Consider the following 27,694-nt stretch of genomic DNA (forward strand, 5'->3'; position numbering starts at 1 on the left):
CATCGACACTGGGCGTCCGCATTCACGCAGGAGCTTTGCATGATTTCTTTCCACGCGTGTGAACATGTGGACGTGTGGACATGGTGGGCTGGTGCAAGCTTGTCTCCCTCTCGGTCGGGCAACCATCTTGGATCTCGCCAACCAGAGGGTTTGATTTCCTCGGCGACAGGAGTGAAGGGGCCACGACTGGGAGAGATGCCTCTTGTCCTCGGGCTTCTCCGCGGGTGGAATGAAGTTTTATGCCTCCCTTATCTCTCTCGCACAGAAGGACTTCAGGCAACGCACACGCGCGCCGAGGTAGACGGCCACCGCTCGCAAGTGCAGAGCTGCATGTCAGTGCGTGTGACTCGCAGACACCGGGTGTCCCGAGGCTGTGGGAGGGGCAAGCAGCAGGCAAAGGCTTGGAAATGAAGACTTAGGCCTCGTCCATAAATATAACGACAGTTAGCGTATTGGGCGCCCTCCAAAGAGGAAAAGAATCCTTCATCCCGCAGGGCCCATATAGTTAGACCCAGGAATCCTTATTAGTTGTGTGGAATTCATGAGAATGAGTTTGTCAACTCAAGTTTTATTTTACTTTTTAAAAATATATTTTTATTGATTTCAGAGAGGAAGAGAGAGAGAGAGAGAGAAACATCCATGATGAGAGAGAATCACAGATCGGCTGCCTCGTGCACGCTCCACACTGGGGATCGAGCCTGCGACCCGGGCATGTGCCCTGACCGGGAATCGAACCGTGACCTCCTGGTTCGTAGGTTATTTAAATTTGTGAAGTGACCACATTATATCACATTCTTTGCTCCTCTTTAAAATAAAGTTCTCAGGCCAGGAACACAGCTGAGACGTTTCCCGAGTTGATTTCCCACACGGCGCTCTTTGTAGGTCTGTCCTTACGCAGAGTTCAAGAGGCCTGGGCCCCTGTGTGGTTTCCTAAAACCGCCGTCGTGGCTGCTTCTCGGTGAGCGGTCCCTGGCGTCTAGGGGGCTGGGGCGCATGATGGTTTTCTAAGGGAATTAGCATATAATGTGAATTCAGAGTACAAGCTTTTAAAAGAGGACTCAGCTTGGAGAAGCGTTTCTGAAATAGCTCCGGGGAATAAATGTCTCCTGTTAATCCAATCAGCCATTGGACGCCGTTCTTCCAGCTTAATTCTGTTGATCTGCCGACGGGAGGCTCTGCTTCTCCTGCGTGTAATTCCAGGGGGTGCAAATGGCGACGGCACATCTCCTTGTCCCGGGAGATGATTGCGGTGATGATGACTTGCCCACGCGTGCGTTCGCTTGGTGACAGGTTGAGTTCTCCCTCGGGTGACCTGGCAACGTGCTTGCTGGGCCTTATGCTTCTGGGACAGTGCCTAGGTGTCGGGCACAGTGCTGGGCGCCTTGTAGACAGGACCTGTCCCCCCACCCCCCAGTCCTTACTCTCTTCCCAGGGAGTGGGCGTGGTTCCCTTCACCCTGTAGATGTGGGAAGCTTGGTGGTTCAGATGGCCGGACGGGACTGGAGTCAGGCCCAGGCCAGCAGGCTGGTGTGAAATGGCTCCTGTTTCCCGGGGTGTCTGCAAGGCTGGAATGAGGAGGCTGCATTTGTCAATAGTGTGGCCTGGTGCCCGGGACGCTGTTATTATCCTCCTGTCGCTTTTGAAAAAGATATAATTTAATTGATTTCAGAGCAGAAGGGAGAGTGAGAGAGAGAGAAACATTAAGGATGAGAGAGAATCACAGATCAGCTGCCTCCTGCACGCCCCCTACTGGGGATCAAGCCCCCAGCCCGGGCATGTGCCCTTGACCAAGAATCGAACCATGACCTCCTGGTTCATAGGTCGACGCTCACCCACTGAGCCACGTGGGCTGGGCTTGGGGCTTTTTTTTTCCCCCCCCAATCTGTAATGAGCACGATTTTACTCTGAAAACACAGTTGCCTCAAGACAGAACATCTCCCCAAAGAACCTGAAGGGCCGTCTCGGGGGCCAGTTGAGCCCGTGGGGAGCGATGAGGTGCCGCTGCTGAGCCGGGTACACGCCTGCGGGCGGGCTGTCCCCCGGTGGCCGGGAAGGCGGGTCGGTCGCACCTGCGGGTGGTGGCCGAGCTCTCAGCGGCAGGTGACGTGGAGGAGCCTCATGGGAATGTGCTTTTCCAGAGGCCGTGGCTTCTGTCCTGTCAAGGCGAGTCCCCGCGCTGTTCTCCTCATTGCCGGTCACACAGATCCCTGCCTCTGCCCCCTGCCTTTGTGTCCGGGTGGATGGCGGGTTTATTTCATCCAAAGAAGCGGGGACCCATGGACACACTCCTGGAACCTGGGAAGCCCTCCTCTGGGGCCCAGGAGACACAGGCGCGTGCGTTCCGCTCCTGGCCCCGTGGGACTCGCAAAGGTGAAGGGACCTGATGTGCCCTGTGGACAGGGAGTCCGTCTCCGCCATGTGAGCTGACTGCGGGCATTTCTCTGAGGGTTAGAAACGGGCATCTGGCAGCAGCTCCGAGGTCGCAGAGGCGGAAGGGAAGGTCCCTGCGAGGTGGGAGGGGCTGTGTTCTCAGCCCACCGCCAAGGCCACAGACACAGGCTGTTCCTATTGGGGTGCAGCCACATGCGGGGGCGCGTGACCAGCCCCTTCACAGACTGAGGAGAGGGTGGAGGAGGGTGTCTAGGTCGGGATCCAAGCCTGGGGCGTGGCTGCCGAGAGGGTGTCGGGGACGGGGCGTCTGGAGTTTAACCTCAGCAGCCTGTCCCCCTCCCCCCCCCCCCCCCCCCCCCGCGTTGGGCAAACAGCCTGTCTGATCGGCTCCCAGGGACCCGCTTAAATAGCCAAGGATGGATCTGTTGACTCCAAATAAGAAAGCACGTCTTTGCGAAGCGAAGGTAAAATGGAGTCAGTTGTTGATAAATGGACCACCTTCGTGAGGGAAGAGGTTGCGAGAGAAAGGAAATGAGATTGTGGGTGAGAAGCACGGAGGGGAGTGGGGACCCCAAGCACCGGCACCCTAAGCGACAGGCCTTCTCTCCTCCTCCGCCTCCCCCTGGATCTCCAGGCCCGTGAGGCCCCGGTCCCCCCCTCACCCCCCCCCAGGAGCCGCCAGGTCTTCCTGCTGCTTCAGCATCTTCCCCGTTAGGACGGCGAGAGTGGAAATTGCGTTTTCTTGGGGGTGTTACGCCGGAGGGAATAAATCATGTTGTTTTGCAAGAAAAGTAAACAATCACATAAATAACAGGGCCAGGCTAAAAAAAAAGTCCCCGAGATCCCGACGGGCAGGTAATAGGGCTTTAAACAGGTCCCTGGCCCAAGCCCACTCCTCCCTGACTGCTGACCCCTGACCCCACCCACCCTGGAGCTGAGAGGCACGTCGGCTGGCGGGTGCCATCTTCACGTGACGGTCGCTGGACACGCTTTGATCTCAGACGAGCTCAGCTGCCAAGGGCGCGGGGCTGTCGGGAGCCAGGTCCAGGCTAGAGGGGCCGTGCAGTGAGGGGGCCCGAGGCCAGGGCTGCCCCATGAGGAGGGGCCGACCGAGGTCTTGGGCCCGGAAGACGTGCGTCCTGGGCTCCGGTCTGCCCAGCACGTCGGGGTCAGGCATCTCCCTGACCGGCTTGTCCACAGGAGGAGGTGGGGGGGCCCTGGGACCTGGTGATGTGGGGAAGCCAGGCGATTGGGGAGAGGCCTGGCGAGGACTGGGAGTGGCCGGGACTCCACCCACAGGCTGATGGGTCTGCGGCTCCGTGTTCCTCATTCATTCATTCATTCATTCATTCATTCATTCAGAGTGTGTGGGCACCCAGTGGACGCCATGCGTTGCACGGTGGGCCTCGCCCGAGGTACAGTGGCCCCTGCGCTCCCGGGGTTGGAGGTGGGGCGAATCGGAAAGGAACACCCGGTGATAGCTTATCACCCCGTGTAGCCCAGGGGTCGGTGTGCCCATCTGACAGACGGCGACACGGCTCGGAGCAGGCCGATCACTCGCTGGGCGCCACGCCAGGAGTGCGGGCCGGGGGAGGATGCGGACCCAGGTCTGTTCTCACCCCAGACCCCGCGCGCTCTCGAACGTTCACAGGAGGCCAGGAGCACGGGGCCCTCACAGCCAGCAGCCTTTTAGGAGCGCACCTTCCACTAATCCAGTGGTTCTCAACCTTCCGGCCCTTTAAATACAGTTCCTCATGTTGTGACCCAACCATAACATTATTTTCGTGGCTACTTCATCACTGTCATGTTGCTCCTGTGATGAATCGTCATGTAAATATCTGATCTGCAGGATGGGCTTAGGCGACCCCCGTGAAAGGGTCGTTCGACCGCCAAAGGGGTCGCGACCCACAGGTTGAGAACCGCTGCCCAAGGACCTGTTAAGGTCGTTCTAGCCACGGACACAGAGAGGAAAGAATAGAGACCAAGGAAGAAGTAAAATAGTGCTTTTAATATAATTGTCAGCAGTCGTACAGCACGTACTTGACATCATGTCTCTCTAAACGGCTCATCTAGAAAATAGAAGCTGCAAAAATACAGACTAGCACACTTGGCATCTACGGAGCGTGTGCGCCCCTTCCTCCCGGGCCACGGGGACCCTGGGCCCCCGATGGGAATCCGGCCTCAGGGATTCGGGAAGAGCCATTGGGTGCCCAGGGCGGGAGGCATCCGGAGGGGGTTTGCTCAAGCGTGTCAGCGGGTCCTCCCCGCGGGCGCCACCGAAGGGAGACGGGGCCAGGGCACCGTTCCTCTCCAGTGACCAGGGAACGTGCCTGCTGGGAGGGTGAGGCCTCCTGGCCCAGCCACTTGGAGGACTGGGCACCGGCTGGGCACGGCCCCGGCTCAGGGCAGGCGGAGCTAAGAGCCTGTGGGTCTGTGGGCGGCGGCGGCAGAGACAGGGCCTGGCCTCAGCTTCTCACAAAGGAGTCTTCCGAAGGCGACTGGGACCCGGGGCCGGCTTTCTCGGTCTCCATGTCCCGGTACTCGGTGCCTGAGGGGGAGGAAGAGCCAGAGAAGAGAGGTCGGTCTTTTCCGGTTCTCCTACTCGGAAATATATATGTTCACTGATGTCAGAGAGGAAGGGAGAGGGAGAGGGAGACATCGGCGATGAGAGAGAATCACTGATCGGCTGCCTCCTGCACGGCCCCCCCTGGGGACGGAGCCTGCAACCCGGGCCTGTGCCCTGACCGGGAACGGAACCCTGACCTCCTGGTTCCTAGGTCGACGCTCAACCACTGAGCCACACGGGCCGGGCTCCTATGTTTGAGGCTTACACACCAGCCCGTGGCTTTCCAGGGACGGGCAAGATGGAAGCCATGGCAGCGAAAGGCTGGGCTTCGCTCTGTGTGGCCCCAAGGACACAGGGGCCGAGCCCGGAGACCTTTCTGAGCGTGTTCACCTGCGTAGCGGTGCCCACAGGGGAGGGAGAGGAGACACCCACTCAGGGACGCATCCTCCTCTCACGTGAATCTGCAGTGACGGGCCTTGCGAGGCGTCACTGTCATCGCCACGGAAGGGGCGGCCGGGGCCCGAGAAGACACCGCGCCCCCTGCGGGCTCGCCTGCAGCCTGGGGACCAGCAGCCACAGGCATCCACGCGGCCAAGGGACCATGTCCACCGGTGGGCCTGGCCTCCCTTACAGGGAACGGGGAACCTGCTGGCCCCCGGCTGGCTTACAGGCTGCGTGGGGCTCACTGTGGCGGGCACAGCGGCCCCCAGACGTCCCTGCCCTTTCACTTGTCCTGCAGGCTCCAACCCGGGACGCCGGGGGGCAGTGTGGACACACCGTGGTCCTCAGGACGTGGCCGCTGAGGTCTGGCCTACAGAGCAGCCCGTCCGCCGCCTCCCAGGCTCACGTTCTTACAGTCGGGGTTCTGCCCCAGGTCCTGGGGGGCGGACGGCGGGGGGCTGGGATGGAAGCAGGGGCGCTTGTGCGCAGAATGAATGAGGCAGAGGGTCGTCCAGTGGCGGATTCGGCCAGGGTGGGAGGAGGGAGTGTTTTTTGAGCGTTCCGACGTTTATTGACTAAAGTAAAAGAGTTTTTGTTGTAGATTCCTGTGTCCATAGGCAGCATGTTGCTGAGGTTTTCTCCCCCGGCTCCGGGCTGGCTTCTCTGCGAAAGTCTAGACTTCGGGGGGGCGGGGAGGGGTTCCTGGTCGTGGGTGTCCCACTGGCCTCATTGACGTTCCTCAGCCCCGTGCCCCCGCGTTGGTGGCGGTGTGTCCCCTGCCCAGTCACCTGTCCGCTTGCTCTGTGTCCCCACGTGATGGAGCAGAAAGCGCGGGTTCGAGTCGGATGGGCCTGGCCATGGCTCTCGGGGACTTTGTCACGAGCTCCGTGACCGTGGGAGCTGGGGTTCGCTGCGCCTGAGTGGGCAGGTCGCACGGTGGGAAAATGCCGCCTTCCTATGGGCTGCTGCGAGGCCGCTGCGGGGAGCACGGGCTCATGGCACTGGCACCTGGGCGCCGGCTGTCCACGGCCTCGAGCCCCCAGCCCCTTCCCCTGTCACGTGCGGGACTGGAGTCCAGCTGATGTGCTACACGGGCTTGTCTGGGCGGGACACTTCCTACGCGGCTCACGTCCAGCCCCCCATGACCCGAATCCACAGCCAGTGTAGGCCACTCTCTCCTCATGGGAGCTTGTCTGCTGCGCGTCGGCCTGAGGTTAAGAAACACGGAATCTGGGGGATGTTACAGGCGGGGCAGTCTCAGCCTGCGGGATGCTAACCCTCCAGGAAATGGGCCACGGTGTCCCAGTGGCCCCTGTAAAAAGGGCATGATCACTGTAGCATGAACTCTGAATAGTTCCCTTAAGGTAACCCTCCACCACTGAGGGTTGGCCTGAGCCGTTCATGCAGACGGCGAAATGGCTAAAGACTGTTTCCAAACGCCCAGCATCTGGTCACGGAGTGAGACCGGCAAGCAGGGGCCAGCGTCGGTGTCTGAGGCCGGGCCAGCGCTGCGCCCTGAGGTCAAGGGCGTGACCCCTGGTGACACCAGGCAGGGGAGGCCTGGGGTTTGCGTGGAGCTGGGGCCCGGCACCCAGACCTTTCTGAGGGTGACTCCCTGCACATCGCTGCTCAGAAGGGAGAAATCTCCCGCCTCCCCTCTCGCCTGTTGGCCCCTGGGCTCTGTGGGGGAGACACTGGCCCTGAGGGTTGCACTGGGGGCCTGGGCGGTGTGTGCGCCCCACAGCCCATCGGAGCAGAGGTTGCCTGATCAGTCCGTCCCTGCAGGAGGGGAGGGCCCCTCGTCTTCTCCAGGAGGAGAGCATGGGCGCGGGGCTCATAGACCTGGGCTGAGTCCCGTCTGCCTTGCGACCTCGAGTCCATTCAGGAAGCTTCTCAGGCCTCGCGTTCTCCTCTCACAGGCCGACATTCCTAACAGCTCCCGACTCGGGCCACTGTTGGGGTCCCAGGAGCTGATGCAGGTGGTGAGATGGGAAGCCTGGATAAACGTGTGACTGATTCGTTTTGTTAGTGATGACCGTCTCCCGCGTTATGGGGCCGATGCTTCGTGCGGGCGGGCGGGATGGGACATGCTCGTCAGTAGCTCCATTCGCTCCTCCTTCTCTGGCGTCTACACTTTCCTCCCTCCCCCTTCCCACCTCTTACAACAGGACGAGAAACCCTGGCAAGAACGGGCCACTTACCTCGCTCTCGGGAGACGGGGTCCCCGAGCTAGACCCCGGCGTCAGGAAGGTCAGAGCTGGAGGCCACCTGGCTGGGACCCTCCCCGCCACGACCTGGCTGCCCAGGCCCCCACAGGCTGCCTCAGGCCCCGCCTGCGCAGAGGAGGCTTCCCTGGAGCGGCCCAGCCCCATCGGCACCGCCTGCTCTGCTCCCGGGTCCCACCCCAATGCTCTCGGCGCCTGGAATGCTCTCCGGCCCCGCATGGGGCATGGGAACTCCTGCTCCACAGGGGCAGGCACCTCTGCTCTTCCGTCCTGTTTCTAGACCCCCCAGGCCCACCTGATTCTCCACATCATGAGAACTCACAGCCACGATCACACAGCCCTTCCTGCCCCCAGACAGACAGACACCCGCTCTTTGTATTGTTCTTTTGTTTGTGTTCAGGTCTCTGTGGCTTGTTGAACTGTGACCTCGTAGCAGACAGGACCATGTTTTGTTTGGTTTTGTTTGTTTTAAACCTTTATGTCTGGTCCAGAGCCACATTCTCATAAAGGAACGAAGGAACGTGTACGTGCTTAGGAAACTTCAAGCTGGTCCTGGCCGGTTAGCTCGGTGGTTAGAGCGCCAGCCCATGGACTGCAGGGTCTCAGGTTCGATCTGGTCAAGGGCATGTACCTTGGTTGCAGGCTCGATCCCCGGGCCTGGTGGGGGCACGTGCGGGAGGCAACCAATTGATGTGTCTCTCTCACATCGATGTTTCTCTTTAACCCCCGCCCCCCCTTCCTCTCTAAGAATCAATGGGAGAACATCCCGGATGAGGACGTGGAGCCGCCACCGGTGCTCTGAGTGGTGTGACCGTCTCCACGGCAGCACAGGTCTCTGAGGTGCGGGGCGTCTGCTTTTCCGAGTCCCCCGTTAGGCTTTCTGACTCGGGCCGTCGGTGCTGTGATGGGCAGCCCTCTGAGTCACCGACCGGTGTGGGGAGCGGGATGTGGGGAGCGGGGTGTGCACACGCAGGAGATGCCCGGTGATGCTGGGCAGCGGCCTCCGGACAGAGGTCCCTTCTCTGCTGTCCCAGCCGGAGCCCCGTCGTTCCCAGCGGGACTGGGACCAAAGGCGTCCTCGGGGCCAGTGGCTCTGAGATGTCAGCCCTGCAGCTGCTCAGCCCAGGCCGCGCAGGGAGGGGCCAGGACCATGGACGAGAAGACACGGGCAATGGTTACACCCCAGTGAGGTTTCCAGGTGGAATTTAACGTCAGGAGCACCCTCTCTCAGGAAACCTGGATTCTCGCCTAGAGGGTGACCAGGTTGTGGCTGAGGGCAGGCCCTTGAGAGGGCGGTGGGTGGACTCAGAGGAGCACTGAAGCCCTACTGTGTGTCCGATATGTGCTCTTGGCTGCTCGACGGATACCTGCTTTTCCCATATCCGTGCAGCAGGCGGGTGGGGAATCGGCGCCTGAGACAGGGGCAGCTCTAGGCCCCTCCTGGAGGCAGGGAGGTGGGGCCGGCCTGTGAATGTGTGGGCTCCCGCCCGACCAACCTCAGAAACCGCCTCTAGAGGACGCTTCGCGCTGCCAGGAGGCGAGAGCAGCGGGTGCATGGAGCGCGCACAGGCCTGCCTTCCTGCTCTGAGGACAGAGCGTGACAGGGCTCCGTGGAAGCGCTCGGTTTTCCCTCTTTATTTGCCTGTTAGGCACGAGCAGACTCCTCGGGCCCTGAGCGGGGGCCGCCGTGGCCGTCTGCAGCGACAGGTCCCAGGGGCGTCCCAGCTCCCTGGGAGGCGTGGAGCAGGGGCAAGCGCACAGTCTGGGCTGAAGGAAGGCAGCAAGCAGGTCCTCCCCCCTCACCCCCCCCCTCCCGCGCCAAGAGAGAGTCTTAAGAACGTGTGTACTTCCTCTGCAGGGATCACATCTGGGTCTATGGTCGGGAGTTAAAGAATCTGTCAGAAGTGGCAGCGAGGAGTTCCATCCATCCGGGCTCAGCTAGGATGCTGGGGGCGCTGGTGGCGACGGAGGGAGGGCCCTGGCATTGTACTCTAGGCTGTCAGTCCCTGGCGTGTCTGTTTCTATTGGACCCATGAAGTCTGACCAGGAAATCTTTTCATTCGGAAATACCACTCGAACCCAGACAGACAGCCAAGGGCTGGGCTGACAGTGTGTGTCCACGGCTCTTTGTAGCACAGAGAGAAGCATGTGCTATGCTACGCTAGGCTTTCTGTTCCAGCATCTGAGGAATTAAAATTCTCAAAGGCAGCACACTGAGCCCTTTGCATTTCCATCCAGTGGCTGCTAACACTGAGTCTGGAGTTGTTTTCCTTGGCTCCCATTCATTCTAAAATCGTAGGGAAAAAACCCAAAATGCAAGGAGTTTTCAAAAACTTAAAAAAAAAGCCAACAGCTCCATGAAATGCCAGGCCATGGGCTTCCGTGTGTGCGCCGCGTGTGGGCAGCCGGTGGTACCTGAGGGGGCAGCGACCCATCAGCAACACGTTTCCCAGACAAAACTCCCAGCTGCACAGCGTGGTCACAGGGCTCCGGAGTGACAGCCTGCATAGGGTATCCCCCCAAAATGCACGCGCACGGCAGCAGCTGGCAGCGCAGTGTGAAAAGGAAACGCACTTTAATCAGCACTGCCTTGATGATTACTTTAGAGCCACATTAGATTTTATGAATTAGCTGGAGAACAGCCCAACCTTTTGCTGGTTACACATTGATGAGTGAACCAGGACAGGCAGACACACTCCAGGGGAAAAGGCCGTTTCAAAGCATCCTGCCCCAGACAGCTGGCCCCAGAGACCCCACACCCCGCACCCAGGCAGCGGACCCCGCACCTCACACCAGCTCTCTTGGCCTGGGCTGCCCCTCAAGCCGCCCCCTGCATGGTGCTTGTTAAAAAATGGGCACAACACCCTTTCCTCCCCGATTCTTTCGTTCATCTTTTATTTTTTCCTTCTATGTGACTGCAACTGTGTACCTGAGGCAGAAAAGCGAAGCGAGCAACCAACCTTTGAGGTCCTTGCCAGGGTCAAGGTCAGCCTGGACAAAGGTCACCGAGGAAGGAGGACAGGCCAGTAACCTGGGCTGTGCGTGTGCGTGTGCACGCGCTGACACAGCTCTGGGAATGGCCCCCCAAGGCCCAGTCTCCTGCTGCAAGAGGTTTTCCCATGACTCTTACCCAGACGGCGACAGGGCCGCTGTGAGCTGTTCGAGGTTGTCAGCTCGCACACACGCACACACGCCTCTGAGTTCAAGGGCGACCCTGAGACCAGTGCGCTGGACGTGCAGTAGCGTCCAGGAGCCTGTGGGCTTATTCATGGCCACACTCCCCAGAGGACAGGCTCACACCCACGCGTGTCTCCTCCACGGGCTGCCCGAGTGCCTCGCGGGACAGGGAGCGCACACACGGCGGCCTCTGTGACGGGCGTCACGGAACCGGGGAGAGCGGGAGGCGGATCTGCAGCTCATCGCGCGGCCCCCCCTTTGTCTCCCAACGCCACGCTCTCCTCAAGCACGTTCTTCCTACTTGTCCCCGTTGGATAGCCTTGCTTTTGCACAATGTCCGAATGAGGATAAAATGATAAAAAATTACAATAGATTCATCTCACCCCTTGAACCACATTGTATTTTTGGTGCATTAAAAAAGGGAGATAGTGAAAGCCGCCAGCGTAGGAAATCCGGCCCAAGGACTGTGTCAGTGACTGGAGGGCGACAGGCTCAGAGTCGTTAAAAATAGTATCGGAGGTTTATACATACAACAGTTGGAAATTCATAGGCATTGCATTATTTTTTTTAAAAAATGGCAAAATGTTTGGCAAATGTAAGCAAACGACTTGGGCTGGGTTGGGTTTTCACCGGCTCCGAGAGAAGCCAGACATAACCAGTGAGGCCCTGCTTCCTGAGGTCGCTCTGCCGGGCTGGGCCCCGCCCCGGGAGGCGCTCCGGGGGCAGGCGAGGTGCTGGCCCTGCACCCAGCCCCTCCGGCCCTCGGTCGTGAACATGGAAATGGAGCTGGTGAGAGGTGCCAACTACAGACTCCAGCACGGATCACCCGTTAACATCGCTGAGAGAGCTCGGGCCTTGAACCACATGCAGACCGGGTGACCCATATTGCGAAAGTTAGAGAGGGGGGGCTGCCCTCCTCCCACCTGCAGGCCCCGCCCCCACGGGAGGCGGGGCCCGGGGTGTCACTAGTGCTTCTCCTGGCCATGTTGTCAACGTGTGGTTTTAGTAGACTTTCTTTAAAAATAGTTGTCTTTTGTCTGTATGCTGTATGTGTGTTCAGGAATGTCCGTCCTCCAGGCTGGCCACCACTGTTCCCTGAACTCGGCAGTGCCCGTTGCTTGCAGCTGTCAGCGTCCTGAGACCCCGTGCTGGATCCCAGAGCAGGTAGGTCACGCGTCAGACACGTGGTCCCCAGCTCTCCTCATTCTGAGTGCCGTCTGGCTCTGATTTGGAGAAAAGGATAACGTCCTGTGTGTGTGTGTGTGTGTGTGTGTGTGTGGTTTTTGGAAACCTTTTATCTTTTTGTAGGAAAATGACCCTTTGATTGCTATACAGAGTTCGCCCCCTGAGTCACTATAGAACGGACTCCATGTTCTCGCACCACTCATGGTCTTCGAGGTTATAGATAAACTTTGTCCTATGCGTCTGGCTGGCGGGCACAGGGTCCCTCCCCAGATTGTCTAGGGTCAGAGTAGAGGCAAAGAACTCACTGGTGCTCAGGCCGCCCTCGTGGGTTTTGATGTAGCGTTTGTAGTTCTTCCGCAGGCACTGCCAGGTGGTGGTGTAGAGCAGGAAGGCGAAGGACTTGAGCGCGATGGCGATGCTGACGTACAAGTGGCGGTAGACCACGTTGTCGTAGAGGACGCAGGCGCCCTGCTCCCCGCAGAACGTGCTCCAGAACAGGCAGGTGGAGTCGATGCCGGCCCCGAAGATGAGAGGAGGGGGGATGAAGCCTGTGAGGGGAGAGAACACTCACTGTCTGGCTCCCACGGCCACGGGGGACAGAGCCGGGCCAGGTCACAGCTGGGGCTCCAAGGCGCACTTATGAGGCAGCCTAAGACCTGAGACTGAATCCCAGCTCTGCGCTCCGCCTGCTGGTCAAACCTGGGTAAGTGGCTTCAGGCCTGAGCCCGAGTTTCCTGGTCTGCACCGGGGGTGGGGGACAACACCTGTCCTGGTCAGACCACAGGGAGTGTGGCTCCCTGAGGGACACATGTGATGTCACCCGGGAAGGGCATCCTTGCCGAGGGAAAAGCAGAGAGGCACCGAGCTGTGCGTAGGGCATCCCAGGTGTGGGTGCTTTTCAGCGGATGAACTGGGAAGCATAAAGGACCAGAAGCTGAATATGACTCCATGACAAGCCTGTGGGGGTCTACGCACACGTACGTCCTATGTGGCTACGTGCACACAAACATGTAACTACACTGCTGTGGGGTTGAGGACGAAAACACCAGCACAGACGGCACCGTCCCCTCCCCAGAGGGCAGTGCGGCTCAGAATCGTTTCCTGCTGAGCCGGGAACTGGAAAGCTCCGTACATGACAGCACGTGAGGCAGCAACAGCCGGTCACTTGAAAGGCGCAGGGTGTGGGGCTGTGACCACAGTTAACTGACAGCTCCCTGGTTCTCTCTAGGTCAAGGACACAGTGTGATGCCCAAGCTCAAAGGCCCTGGAGGTATATGAACGTAACCGGAGGAGCGACAACAGAGAGAAGAAAATCAAAGGCTGGTGTTGACCGAACACGATTAATGTGCATCTAAACCATACCAGGTGTTTCAGGCCTGTGAGGGCTGGGAATACAGGTGTGTGACTAAACGAGACTATGGGAAAGCAATAGATGGTTATAGAAAAGAGCAGGGAATTGGAGACAGGATAGGAGGACAGTCTGCACTGCATTCATTGATAGATCTGCAGAGAGAAAACCACACCTAATATCACACTCCAATCTAATCTAATCTCGTCTACCATTGACTAGTCTAGTCTAGTCTGCCTATGCGCTCTCGTGGGCTCTGTGGGAATAGTCGTACCACCTACCTCACACTCTAGTCTAGTCTAGTCTAATGTAGTGTAGTGTAGTCTGCCTGGCTCCATCCTGGACTCTGGGAAGAGGCCTACCACCTTCGTCACACTCTAGTCTAGTCTAGTCTGCCTGGCTCCATCCTGGGCTCTGGGAAGAGGCCTACCACCTACCTCAAACTCTAGTCTAGTCTAGTCTAGTCTAGTCTGCCTGGCTCCATCCTGGACTCTGGGAAGAGGCCTACCACCTACGTCACACTCTAGTCTAGTCTAGTCTAGTCTAGTCTAGTCTAGTCTGCCTGGCTCCATCCTGGACTCTGGGAAGAGGCCTACCACCTACGTCACACTCTAGTCTAGTCTAGTCTAGTCTAGTCTAGTGTAGTCTGCCTGGCTCCATCCTGGGCTCTGGGAAGAGGCCTACCACCTACCTCACACTCTAGTCTAGTCTAGTCTAGTCTGGCTTCATCCTGGGCTCTGGGAAGAGGCCTACCACTCACCTCACACTCTAGTCTAGTCTAGTCTATTCTAGTGAACAGTTGTCTTCCTGGTCCATCCTGGCCTCCGCGGGAAGAGTTCTACCACGTACCTCACAATCTAGTCTAGTTAGTCTGCCTTGCCTCTATCATGGGTTCTATGGGAAGTGTGCTACCACTAACCTCACTGTCTAATCTGTTTCCTTCACTTGCTTATCTATTGTTCTTTATTTCAGGTATAGAATTTGAATTCACTTTTATATAATGCGTTTTTTGTTTCTTGGCCTAGACCTATCAATTTAGAAATAATTAAGGTAATATTCAGTGATCTCAAAATTGTTACATTATACATGCAATGTCACTGTAGTACCTGTCTCACATTTACCCCAAGTTTCACGAAATTTTCAGATATATCTTCCCATTGTGTTCTTAGCCTGTTTTTCCTTCTGTTTGGAGCCCTGTATCTGTTTAGGCATCAGGCACCTCTACATTCACCCCACTGCTGGGCGACTGCTCCCTTCTCACGTCAGCTTCCAAGATGCCACCAAAGAGCAGGGCTCTTCTCACGTACGGGAATATGGTCCCCGCAGCTTTCCATACCTCATGTGCTAAATAAATGTTGTGTTTCCCATGAATGTGTATATGAAATGTTTTAAGCACTTTCTGCAATAAGGGTCCCTTCCCGGCTGGCCTGCCTCTATGGTTGAGCATCAACCTATGAACCAATGGTTCCTGGTTGGCTTCCTGGTCAGGGCACTTGCCCAGGTTGTGATCTTGATCCCTAGCCAGCCAATCAAGGATTCTCTCTCATCAGTGATGTTTGTACCTCTCCCTCTCCCTTCCTCTCTGAAATAAAAAATATATTTTTAAAAAATAAGGCTCCCCAACTTGCTACCAGATATTACACATTCATGTACCTCTCCGTCCACCCCACCTGGAGTGAATGTGGGTAGGAGGGCATCTGACTCACACACCTTGTGCCTCAGTGAACAGTCACCATGGTTATTCCCCCGCAGGGGCTGTCCTCATAACAGCACAAGGTCAGAAAGGCCGCGATGCTTGAAGTTCTTGCTGTACCCATTCTTACCAGGGTGCTGTCACACCTACAACACATCTCTTTTCCATGACTTAGAAGTAAGACGGATTAAAAAACTGTGGTACGTCTACTCAATGGAGTACTACGCTGCCGTAAAAAGGAAGGAACTCCTACCATTTGCAACAGTGAGGATGGACCTGGAGAGCATTATGCTGAGCTAAATCAGTCAGAGAAAGATAAATATCACATGATCTCACTCAGATGTCAACTGTAATGATCAACAGAAACTGATGAACAAGAACAGAGACAGAGAAGCAGTGATCAGATGCTCAAACCCCAGAGGGAAGGTAGGGGAGGGCGGGGTAAGGGGGAGAGATCAACCAAAGGACTTGTATGCGTGTATATAGGCCTAACCAATGGACACAGACACCATGGGGTGAGGGCATGAGCGGGAGGTGGGGGGCGGCTAAGGACACATATGGAATACCTTAATCAATAAAGAAAAAAAAGAAGTAAGAATACGCCTTATAAGTGTTCCCATGTGCGCCAACATCGTGTATTATTAACAGTGTTGGGGAGATTCTAAGACCTTTCCCTGGGCACTAGTAAAGGGAAATGACCAGGGCAACCGATCAGAACTTCTTTGCTGCCGGCAGAGAAAGGAAGTGAGGGGGCAGATGCCATGTATTTGCCATCCCCCCAGGAGGACCTCACCTTCCTAATGAATCCAGGGTGGATGTTTTCCTCTTCGATCTGCCCATTGCGTGGGAATCGGTCTCATCATGCAAGTAGTAACCACATAGATTACAGACCTCTTCCCCGACCATATCCTGTAGCTTTTTTTTTTTACTTTACAAACACGCTGATAAATATTTCTAAAATTCATTCTTTGTGCTCATCCGTGGCTTATACTTTGAATTATGAATATTTATTCTGAAAACAGAGACCATGGTCATTTCCCTTTCCACCCCGATTTGCCAATAAGGTCAATGAAAGAAGACCACGGCCCTATTATTCAAGAAAGAAAAGTTATCCTCTCTTGGCCTTGACCAAGCTCCATTCCTGAAGCATCAACCATGCGGTAGAGGGAGAGGGCGGGGCATGGCTGAGAGCTGGGGTCCCGGGTTGGTCTTTCCGGATTTGCCCCAGCAGGGCCCGGGCCCAGGACCCTGAGAGAATCGTGGGCCAGTCCCACCCTGTTTCCCCATCGTAACGACGGGGCCTAACCTTAACCCTCTCTGTTCACACCTCACCCTGGAGTGGAAGCTCTGTAGCGTGAAGGTCACATGGCCCATCCCAGAAACCTCAGGGGCATGAACCAGATCAGTTCGGAGAAACTTAAAGGATGTAGTTTCCATGTGCAAGGCACTGAGACAACTCTCCCTCTCTCTCTCTCACTCTCTCTCTCCCCCCCCTCCCCGCCCCCCTCCCGCCGGCAGCCCCACAAGTGAAGCACGTCACAGGATGCTCAGGGGCTCAGGGGCTGCTCTAGGACGGTGCCAAATGACACCATCACTTTCCCCCCTCTGGTGCCATCACTTCTTCCTCCTCGTGCCCAGGAGAAATCAGAGTTGACGTGAATGAAAACTTTGCCACTTCCTGAGTGGAGGTCTAAACCCTGGGCAGAATGCATATTCAAGTTTCTCTGATTCTTCTGTAAGATCTCTAACGTTTCTATAATGAAACATCATAGGAAAAACAGACACATTCAAGCAACGGGACCACTTCACGGACACCCACTCACCTGGGCCGCAGCGTCCGACTCGTTATGGAGGGAAGGAGGAGAGGATACCTACCCAGCAAGCGGAGGAGGAGGAAGAGCACTCCCAGCGCGTACGACTTGAGTTCAGGGCTGACTGTCCTGCGTGCGCAGCGACGAGGAGGCAAGAGAGAGATTATCATCACTCCACGCAGCGGTTCTCAACCTTCCTCACGCCGCGGCCCTTTCAGACAGCTCCTCATGCTGTGGTGACCCCCGGCCATAAAATCATTTTCGTGGCTACTGCATCACTGTCATGTTGCTACTGTTATGAATCGTCATGTAAATATCTGATAGGCAGGATGTATTTTCATGGTGACAAATGGAACATAATTAAAGCATAGTGATGAATCACAAAAACAATATGTAATTATCTATGTGTTTTCCGATGGTCTTAGGCGACCCCTGTGAAAGGGTCGTTTGACCCCCAAAGGGGTCGTGACCCACAGGTTGAGAACCGCTGCTCCACGGTAATTAACAGGCCCCGAGCCACGCGCTGGGCCCAGCAGCGCCCTTCCTGGGAAAGTTATCTGGGTTTTTCCCTCCACTTCCCCTGCCTCGAGTCTGGAAAACAATGGTAACTGCAGTGACAAGGTACGTTTTTAATAAGCAGAGCTCATCTTGTCATGAAGACAGAATGCAAATCGGGCCCCTTCAGGCTTCACTGGCAGGCACCTCGCCGTGGCCAGGACAGGGAAGCATCTCGGGGTGAGAGGCCCCACGTACCCGGGAACATCCCCTGGGAAGACATGCGCCTCTGGCTCAGGCCAGAACCACGACACCGGGGTCACTCTCAGGGCCTTTGAGAAATCAGGAGGACCTAGCAAGACTTGGCCCCAGGCGGCCCAGTGCGGTTAACCCAACTCTCTCCAGTTTCGGTACCTGCCCACCCCCTTCACCCCCAGGAAAGGCACCCGACAGCGTCACGCTTCCACGTTGTGGACAGTCCCCACCTCCCTGGCTTGGGCCCCCAGAACTGTCCCTGGAAAGATCTCTCACTTTCTGAACCTCAGAGTGCCGTTCTCTGGGGAAACCGCTCTGTACCATTTCAGCGAGGAGCTCACAGGCCCGCTCTCCGCGGAATGTGCATGGCACAACCCAAGCTCTTCATCTGGGACCGGCTCCTGGGTCCTATTTTTGCACATTCATTTGCGGGGACTGACTCTCTCCCGTGGGCCCCGCTTCTACGCGTGGAGAGGGCAGTGGCACTGATTCCCAGCAGCATGGGACCCGGCGGGGAGGGGAGTGAGGCGGGGCACAGGCCCGGGGGCCTTACCAGCTTACCTGATGAGGATGATGACCGAGGGCGTCTGGGCCATCGCCCCGATCATGCTGCAGACGCACATCACGCACAGGAAGGTGAGGAAGGCCTCTTGGCAGCCGGGGCTGGGGCACTTGCCCGGGACCACGGTGGCGTTCTCGGGCGGGCCGGTCGTCAGGCACGCACAGCCCGTGAGATTCTGAAAGGAAGCGTCCAGCCCTTCTCAGTGGCACCGCCAGCGCCTGCATCCCAAGCCGTCCACCGGCCGGAGCTGCGCAGCCCCGTTACGCCCCCCGCAGCCTCCCACGCATCAGGCCTGAGCAAACGCGTTCGCGTTTTAAGGAGGCTGCAGAACGCCCGCAAAGAAAGGCATATGTATGGGGGGAGAGCTGAGCCCCGTCTCCTGTGTATTCATTTCCCTGCTCGGGGATCCCTCCGTCGGCTGCACTGTAGACAAACGTGCCCCCCGCCCCCCGCCCCATACAATTAGAGAGGAAACTGCGCTTCCACCATATGCTAAAACCTTGCCAATTAACACTGTAATTACCTGCCAATTTGTCCTCCTTAGTGCAGTTATAATTACACCGAGTGTATTAAAAGAAGTAAATTGGGTAATCTGCATCCCGCTGCTGGTCCGGTGCCCAGGGTGGCACTTGGAACAAAGGCTGCGCCCTGTCAGGTGTGACGTGGCTGCCATTGTGGGGCCCAGAGAGCGGGGAGCTAAGGAAGGTTCTCGAGGGGCTGGAAGGCAGAGAGGGCTGAGAGATGCTGGCGCTCAGGGCGGTGCTGGGGAGCAAGCTACAGCCCGGGAGCACCCTGATCGGCGTATGATCAGAGAGGAGGAGGAGGACAGCCACTGTCACCCATGTGGCCTCCCGGGTGCTTGCCCAGCCGCCCAGTCCCAGGCACCACGCTCCAGCTCCAGGAATTCCTGATGGCAACGGGAGGGGCAGGGCTGGGAGAGGCAGTGGCTGGCGAGCAGCAAGCCAGTTAGGGCTGGATAATAACAGTGCAGGGCCCTTTAAGGGATGCAGGATGAAAACAATCACAAGCAACGCACTGCTTTCCTTTCCAGGGCCGCTCAGCTTTCAGGGCACACGGGTGCGTCCTCCTGAGGGCCCCCCCACTTTAACCTCCTCCGCCAGCTCCTCCCTCCTCGCCTCCTTCTTCCCCCTTCTTTTCTTTCCCCACGGAACATGTGACAGGCTTTGCTTATCCCACAAAGTTACCTGGATGCTTGCAGGGATGTCCAAAGCCGCTATGCCTGCCTCCAACAGCCCCCCTCCACCGGGCCCCCAACAGCCCCCCTGCCCGCCCCCAACAGGGCCCCCTGCCCACCCCCAACAGCCCCCCTGCCCACCCCCAACAGGGCCCCCTGCCCGCCTCCAACAGGCCCCCTGCCCGCCCCCAACAGGGCCCCCTGCCAGCCTCCAACAGCCCCCCTGCCCGCCTCCAACAGCCCCCTGCCCGCCTCCAACAGGGCCCCCCTTTATGACTGTGCCCTGAACAGGGGCTTATCCAGGGGCTGAGGTTGGGGGACACACTGTTGGGCTGGATCCTCTGCCCTGAGCAATCTGCCCAGAGCCTGTGCCTTTGTGTGATTACAGCACCAGAACTTACCCCCCAGACAGACCTGCCTGGGTACAAAATGCCCTAAGTTTAACACGAGTCACAACACTGTGAGAGCTAAAGTTCTGCAGCCACCGGAGTGCCTACCTACAGGGGTTGGTTACACAGCCTCTAACAGATTCGCAGTGGAATACTATACAGCTGTCAAAAAGGTATGCGAGTGCTCTCTACATACTTATATGAAAAGAACTCCAAGGTAAGTCACTGACAACAAACCCCCACAAACAACAGGTACAGAATAAGACCCTAAACATTAAAACCCAGAAGGATAGCCTGCAAGAAACCAGTAAGAGTGTCACCCACTGGGCAGAGTGGGGGTTGGAAAGTGGGAGGCCGAGGCAGAAAGGAGGGTTTTCACGCCCTCCTTTCTATACCTCCTGATTTTTGAACCGTACGAATGTATCATTTCTTAAAAAGATTAAAAAGTCTAGAACTTTGGAAAATAAAGAAACCAACGGACGAAGAATAACACAGTCATTGAGAATCATACGCCTGTGCCACAGCTCAGACATTCATTTCCACTGAGAAATGTTTCTATTCACATCCAATGATGGGGATAAATAATTACAATAAAGCCGAGACCATAAAAATAGAAAAATGAGTCTCTGGGATCTTGGATTCGTTTCTGCTGCTGAAGGAAGGCTTACGCGTGCTATTTTGACAGCGCACATTACAAACACAAAATACTCGTCAGCACTGTCAGAAACACTAGCGAATAAAGTTGTTTTTGTGTGGGTTCCCTGCACATTCAGTACTGATGGATCAATTTCTATTAATCGTACAAATAAACTAATGTCTAGGTTGGAAGATTACTTTTCTAAGGGGACAGCGATGGGGGAGATGATGTTCTATGTGTTGAGTCTGATGTGAAATGTGGGAAGTGGAGGCCGGCCAGTGTGGCTCAGTGGTTGAGCATCGACCTATGAGTCAGAGAGTCACAGTTCGATTCCCTATCAGGGCACATGCCCGGGTTGCGGGCTCCATCCCAAGTAGGGGGCATGCAGGAGGCAGCCGATCAGTGATTCTCTCTCATCATTGCTGTTTCTACCTCTCTCTCCCTGCCTCTCTGAAATCAATAAAAACATAAAACAAAAACAAACATGTGGGAAGTGGAGAGTCCCTCCCAACAGTCTGGAATACGGATTTGCTTTTCTTTCCGAAATGCAGTCAGCTGCGAGGAAGGACCGGCAAGCCCTCGTCCTGTATCTGGAAAGGGTTGCGGCCTTCCCTCCTCTATGTGACCTGCTCCTCACGGAGGCGGCAAAGGGCCGATGACGCCACAACGGCCTGGACGCTGTCCTGAATGACACCTGTCCTCCGTGTTCCAGACGTTATGATTTCGGGGCCAGAGAATGCTCTGGAGTGGAGATCCGCTGGTCTCAGGGCACAGCCTCCATTTACTTAATTCTCCCAACAGGACAATAACCAACCCTGATTTGTAATGTGACTCCTTGAGTACGAATGACATTGGTGTCACGAGGAAGAATAGCTTGTGCTTTTACTTTCACCCTCTCCGGCTCCTTCCCTTTTTAAAAAATTCTTTTCCGCTCCATCCAGAAACCGCTTTATCATCTAATTTAAGAATCAGTTCCTCGCCCCCACCCCATGGTTACTTATTTTCTCTGTAGAAAAAAATGTTAATAACTGGCTAGGAATCTAAATGCTAAAGGCAAGGGGAATACATCTTTGGAAATGAAAATAAACGATCCGTGTTTCCCACTGCAAAAAATGGCTGCTCCCCAAAGACACGGGATGAGGCAAGGACAGGAAGCAGGGAATTTCGACTCTCGGTGCCTGGAGGGCAGCCCTCAGCCCTCTTCTTCTCTGGCCTCCCACCGGGGCGTCCCTGGGCCCCCAGGAAAGAGCAGGGTGGATGCCAGCAGGCCACTCCGGGAAATGAGACCGCTGCCCCCAGGACAGACAGGCACCAAGAACCCCAAAGGCAGGGGAGGGGAGGGAGGGTTTCACACAGGAGGGCGGCTGGAGTCGTCCCGCTGCAGGGGAAGCAGGGAAGTCCTGTTGTGTGGGAAAAGCTGAGTGTCACAGACTGAGAGGAGGTGCGGCTGGGACAGACACACGCTGAGGACGCGGCTGGGACAGACACAGGCTGAGGACGCGGCTGGGACAGACACACGCTGAGGACGCGGCTGGGACAGACACATGCTGAGGACGCGGCTGGGACAGGCACATGCTGAGGACGCGGCTGGGACAGACACAGGCTGAGGGTGCGGCTGGGACAGACACAGGCTGAGGACGCGGCTGGGACAGGCACACGCTGAGGACGCGGCTGGGACAGACACAGGCTGAGGACGCGGCTGGGACAGACACAGGCTGAGGGCGCGGCTGGGACAGGCACATGCTGAGGACGCAAACCCAGGGCCGCCTGGCTCTCCCCTCCCAGCTCACAGAGCAGCTTTCCAAGGGTCCTTGTAGCCTCACAGAAACCATTCTGGCTGCAGCGTGGAGGACAGACCAGAAAGGGGCCACCCTGAGCTGGGGGACCAGTTAGGCAACCACCGCCCTGGTCCAAGCAAGAGAGGAGGAAGGCCCCTAGCACGGCGGGTGGCGTGGATGCGGAAGGGCAGGCGCGAGAGACCCTGCAGGTGGGACCCGCCGGAGCTGGTGACCAGTCACTTGGCATCGGGTTTCCATGGGGAGAACATGGCAGGCGGCAGGCTCCTGCCAGCTGTGTAATTCCGGCCAAGAAGGAAAGAGCCGCAAAAGGTACCGTGGGAGATGGAGACGCAGAAGGCCCAGGGCGCTGCGTAGGGAAGAGGCCGAATTGATGCCACAGTCTCGGCTGTGGAAGAGGGCTCCCCTGGTCATGGCTTTCTAGCCTTCCCTTGCATACTCGTGTTGCTGGGGAGCTCATTACCGCAGAGTCGTCCTCCCCCACTGGCCCTTGTGAGTGCCTCGGGACACAGTCTTTTCCCTGGCTCCACATGTGCAGCTTCCTGTGACTGTTTCCTTTCCTTTGCTCAGAGACGCCTTTGGGAAACCAATTGGATTTAGCAAGAAGGGCCCAGCTGTCCCCTCCTCCTCTGATGGAAAGCCCTTCGCCGGAGCGGGGCGGGCTGAGAGAAGACCCGGTGTGTTTGCCCACGCCTGCCCCTGCCCTTCGGGTTTAAGCCGCTGCGGCTGCCCGAGTCCCCCTCCCTCCCGCACCCTGAGGAAACCGCATACCGTGCTGTTGCAGCCAGCGAAGCAGGCAGACAGGTAGGTGACGCCGTCCGCCCCGCACACGGGAGTGAAGGAGTCGGTTTGGCATTCACAGTTTTTATTGCAGGGCGAGTAGGGGTCCAGGGCTGCGCCAGGCGCTGAGCTGGAAAAGAAAGAAATCACAGAGCCGGTCAGAGAAAGGCCGGCTTCCCCAGGACCCCCAGGGACATCTCTCTGCTGGGATGCGTCACCCCCTTGCTTTTCCTCCTCTTAACCCTCTTGTCCTGCAAGATGCAGCCCAGAGCCACGGCTAAGCGTCTGCGGGCTGCTCTCCGCACCATGGAGCCAGGCTGGCTGGCTGGCTGGCTGGTGGGAGCTCTGCTCAGGGCCACCTCCTCCATGCTGCCTCTCTGGATTACCACAGCCTCCACTGGGCCAACAGCTCCACCCAGCACAGCTGACCACTAACGTCTCCCCTCTCCAGTCCTGTCTCTGTTTGATTCCTCCCAGCAGACAGCAAGCCTCGCGGTGCCTAACAAACTACTATGCCTAGGCTGCCTCAGTAATTACTGTCCGCTTGCGTGTGCTGATTTCCTGCAAAAAATAACACTGAGATATTTTAAATTTGCTTTTGTACCACTAAAGGCACAGTGACCTTGAGCAAGCAAACTGCAAAGAGGAAGGGGCAGAAGGGGTGTTTTTAGTGTGTAAGTAGGAAAGGGTCTCTCCTTGAGCCCAGCTCCACTGCAGCTTCTGGCTTAACTGCAGAAGTGGGCCTGGCGGCCTGCCTGGAGGAGGCGGCCAGGGAAGCGAGGAAGTGCAGGCCAGCTGTGCCACAGTCTCAGCTCCAGGCCGGCTTCTCAAGGCAGCCCGAGTCCCATGTAGAAAAGGGGAAGCTGTCAACACCGGCATCTAAGGGTAGTAACTAGACAGTAAGAAAAGTTCCTTCGCTTCGCCTCTCCCTTCTCTCCTTTTTATTCTCCCTCCCACACTTACCAATTCCTACCCGGGCCAGAGCCTGTAATTACCGTGTGAGCGTAATAATAGCTCCATTAGTCTAGGGAACTGTTGACGCCTATTCCATCTTTTACTTGAAGCTGAATATTACAATAAAATCATGTTTATTTCCTATCTTCACATTATTCCCACAGTCAGATATGAGAAGCCGTAATGTGAGTCCTCCGGGGATGATGTCTGACCGACTCCCCGGCGTCTGTCGGCTGCCCTGGGCGAGCCGTCGAGGGGAGTGGTCTGCCCTCCCCGCCCAGGGTCACCCGATTCTCTGACCTCGGGAGTCAGGTGCAGAGGCGCCATCCCCTCCTCCGCCCGGTCCCTACGCGTGAGGGGGGGCCGGCCTGCGGGGCCGACGGGCAGAGCAGACACGCGGGACTTACGTGTTTCCGTAGGGAACCGTGACCCCGGCCACCGGACCCGTGTCGCAGCCCAGGAAGAGGAAGGAGACGTAGCACGCCGTGGACACCAGGTTGACGAGCATGGCCATGCGGATGGCGCCCAGGGCGGACAGGCTGAGCTTCTTCACCAGCAGGCCGCCCAGGAAGATGCCCAGGCAGGCGCAGGGGATCGCCGTCATCCCTGGAGGGCAGGGGCGGGCCGTGAGCAGGGGCAGCAGGGCCTCCCTCCCGGCCGCCCTCCCGGTGCCCAAGTCTCCATCAGGGGCCTCATCTCGGCCCTCAAGGAGCTCACAGAAAGCTGGGGAGACACACACGTACCAACTCCGTTGCCAGGCGTCTGAATGCCCCCCTATTGTGAGTGGGGTCCCCGCACAGAAACACAGCTGGTGCGGGGACGACCGAGAAACAAAGACATATTCCAGGGACGCACACGCGCTCTGAGAAAGGAGGGCCAGGAGCCGGGGCGCTCTCCGGGCTGCTGAACGACCGGGTCCGGGGCTGCCACTCACAGGGGACGTCCCCCCCTCTTCTAACCAGGCCAGGGGTGCTCCACGGAGGGGCCAGGAGCTGTTCAGCCAAAGGGCCCACACCTGCCAGCCCCAGAGCCTCGCAGGAAAGAGCACCAAACCAGTCAGTATATTCTGGGCTCTTGGTGAGTAAATCAATCAATCTCTCTCTCTCTCTCTCTCTCTCTCTCTCTCTCTCTCTCTCTCTCTCTCTCTCTCTCTCATAAACAGAGCCGTCTGCAAGGCAGCAGGACCATAACCTGTTACTTATGATTCCCAGAGAGTTGTGGGATTTTAGGGCGACCAACGCGCTTCATTGAAAACTCAAATGTAAATGACCACGGGCGTCATTTGTCCACGGGGTGGATTGTGCGGTCAATTTCCCGGCCCAGTAGGCCTCCTCCTTGCCAATCAGCAGATTCTAGGTCAGTTGACTGTGTCAACCAGCTGCTACGTGCTCAGGGAATGCAAATTAATTTTAATATTAGAGTCAGAAAAGTATAATCAGGGAGGTGGAGCTCTGTAAGAAAATAGCAGAGTGGAAGGGAGAGGGGGAGAGAGAGAGAAACATCAATGATGAGAATCATCCATCAGCTGCCTCCTGCACACCCTCTGCTGGGGATCGAGCCTGCAACCCGGGCATGTGCCCTGACCGGGAATCAAACCTGGTTCATAGGCTGACACTCAACCACTGAGCCACACCGGCCAGGCTCTGGACGCTCCTGCCGTATTGATTATGAGCGGGACAGCCTCCCCCACTCCCCCGGGGGCTGAGGCGGACTCACCGAGCAGCTGGTTGGCAGAGGAGGTGGTGAGGTTAAACTGCTGCTCCAGGTACTTCCCCAGGAAGGCAGCGAAGCCGGCCACCACCGCGATCTCCATGCAGGCGGCCAGGACGATGCAGGTGAACACGGGGTTGGAGAGCAGGTGCTTGGTGACCTTGGGGATCACTGAGGGAGAGAAGCAGGGGCCAAGGTCACACGCACGGCCCTCCCAGGCCCTCTGCCCGCAAGGCGCTTCTGGCCGGAGTCAGTCAACAGCAGTGGAATCACCCAGTTCCTCAGGCCAAAATCTATAGCCCGTAAGTCACCCTCAGCTCAAAACTCGGGCTGACAAACGTGGCTGCTTTTTTGTCGGTGACACTGACAAGTACTAAAACCGGAGACTATAACATGCCTGTTATTACAGTTTATCGGGAACACTAAATGTTTTATAAGCACAACTTACCAAAAATGTTTTATAAGCAATCACAACTTATTCCCCCCACCCCAAGGAGATTAGGTTTCTCAAAAGGGAAAACACACATAAATTATATGTTAGAAATAAATTATAAGTGTATAACTATGTTCTATCAACATATCTATCTATCTATATATACACACACACACATATATATACACATATACATATATATATGTAATTAACATTTACAACTGTATGTGTACTTAATCTGAACAATTCCAAGAAAGAAAGTAAACTCCAGGCTCTCCCATATCCATTCATAAATATATAACCCCCCACCCGTGCCTCCACCACCTTCACGGCCACCTCCCTGGACAGAGCCGCAGGGGCTCTCACCTGGGGGGTCACCTGCACAGCCCAACTAGGTCTTAGTTCTCATTCTTGATCCGATGCCATCACTTCCCCTCCGGCAGCCAATGGGATCAGCTCCCATCAGGCGCCTGCTCCAAACTCCACCATGGACACAGCCATGCCCAGCGATGGCCCGGGGTCTGCCCCTCAGCGGTCTGGTCACACTTGCCACCTCACCCCTCCTCCCTCCAGTCCAGCCCGCCTGCTGGGCTGTTATCGTGAGCACCCGGCTCCCCACCCAGATGTCTGCCCCGGGCTGTTTCCTCAGGGGAGCACCCTGCCCCAGGTCTTTGCTCCCCGTGTTCCTCCTCCCTCAGGTGGTCTCCCCCACCCAATCCTCCCAGCCCAGAGCCAGAGCAGGGCTTGTTGGGGGCACCATGTTAATCTCATTTCATTGCAGTGTATTTCTCTTAAAGTACGCGGGTTCAGAAACCATTAAGATTTCCTTTTATATTAGTGCTTTTAAAAATGGGACATTTGGGCCTGGCCAGGGTGGCTCAGTGGTTGAGCATCAACCTATGAACCCAGAGGTCACTGGTTCGATTCCTGGTCAAGGGCATATGCCCAGGGTTGCGGGCTCGATCCCCAGTAGGGGGCCCATTGATGGGATGTGTGTTACCATTCTTGTGTGAACCACAAGTCAGCCGATCCATGATTGTCATCATCAAAGTTTCTCTCTTGCTCCCTCTCCCTTCCTCTCTCTGAAATCAATAAAACAAACAAAATTTTTTTTAAACAGAAATTTTCTTTTTAAAAAAAGTTAAAAAAATAAAAATCGGATATTTGGTTTCTTTTTAATTCTTTAGAAGTAATCTCATTATTTGGATATTTCCCGTGATTAGCATCCTCAGTATGTGGCCTCTGACCAGATCTCCTTCACTAGGTGGGGCCATGGATCCTGCCAGTGCGAGCAGGCCCTGGGGACACCCGCACAGCCCATCGGGTCAGCAGTCACACCGTTATTTACTTTGTTATTATTTTTCCCAGTTTTTCATTCTCTTGGCCTTTTCCACGCAATCTCCAATGTGTATCCCTTTCTCAAAATGTAACTAATATTTATTGAGAACCTAATCCACACCAGAAATAGATGCTTCATGCATACATGAACTCACCACACCTTTCTCTTCACGTGCACTTACGAAACAGTGAACTGAGCTATAACACACGTCAAGTGTGGCGCTGCATGGCGACCACAGCTCGGGACGACGCTGGGTTAAAACGGGGAGGTTTAAAGCTGCCCGTGGGCAAGTCTGATGTGAGTAATGGGCCC

At 56.6% G+C, this 27,694-nt stretch overlaps 1 protein-coding gene across 6 annotated transcripts in view; it reads right to left on the bottom strand.

Moving 5' to 3' along the window:
- Positions 1-1,607: 1,607 nt before the first annotated feature.
- Positions 1,608-27,694, bottom strand: part of SLCO3A1 (solute carrier organic anion transporter family member 3A1) — a 145,061-nt gene continuing 118,974 nt past the window's right edge. Inside the window, exons 5-11 of one of the 6 annotated variants that reach the window (XM_036355572.1) lie at positions 25,617-25,781; positions 24,308-24,506; positions 22,938-23,076; positions 18,149-18,324; positions 16,902-16,966; positions 12,291-12,533; positions 1,608-1,636 (exon numbers count right to left, since the gene is read on the bottom strand). In XM_036355572.1, coding sequence (XP_036211465.1) covers positions 1,623-1,636; positions 12,291-12,533; positions 16,902-16,966; positions 18,149-18,324; positions 22,938-23,076; positions 24,308-24,506; positions 25,617-25,781 — 1,001 coding nt within the window. In that variant the 3' untranslated portion in view covers positions 1,608-1,622. Of the gene's footprint in view, positions 1,637-4,377; positions 4,940-10,504; positions 12,534-16,901; positions 16,967-17,092; positions 17,155-18,148; positions 18,325-22,937; positions 23,077-24,307; positions 24,507-25,616; positions 25,782-27,694 lie in introns of those variants that run through there. The other 5 variants (XM_036355570.1, XM_036355571.1, XM_036355573.1 and 2 more) reach the window with 5 other exon arrangements.

Source organism: Myotis myotis, unplaced genomic scaffold (genome assembly GCF_014108235.1).
Source record: "Myotis myotis isolate mMyoMyo1 unplaced genomic scaffold, mMyoMyo1.p scaffold_m19_p_23, whole genome shotgun sequence".
Classification (NCBI taxonomy): domain Eukaryota; kingdom Metazoa; phylum Chordata; class Mammalia; order Chiroptera; family Vespertilionidae; genus Myotis; species Myotis myotis.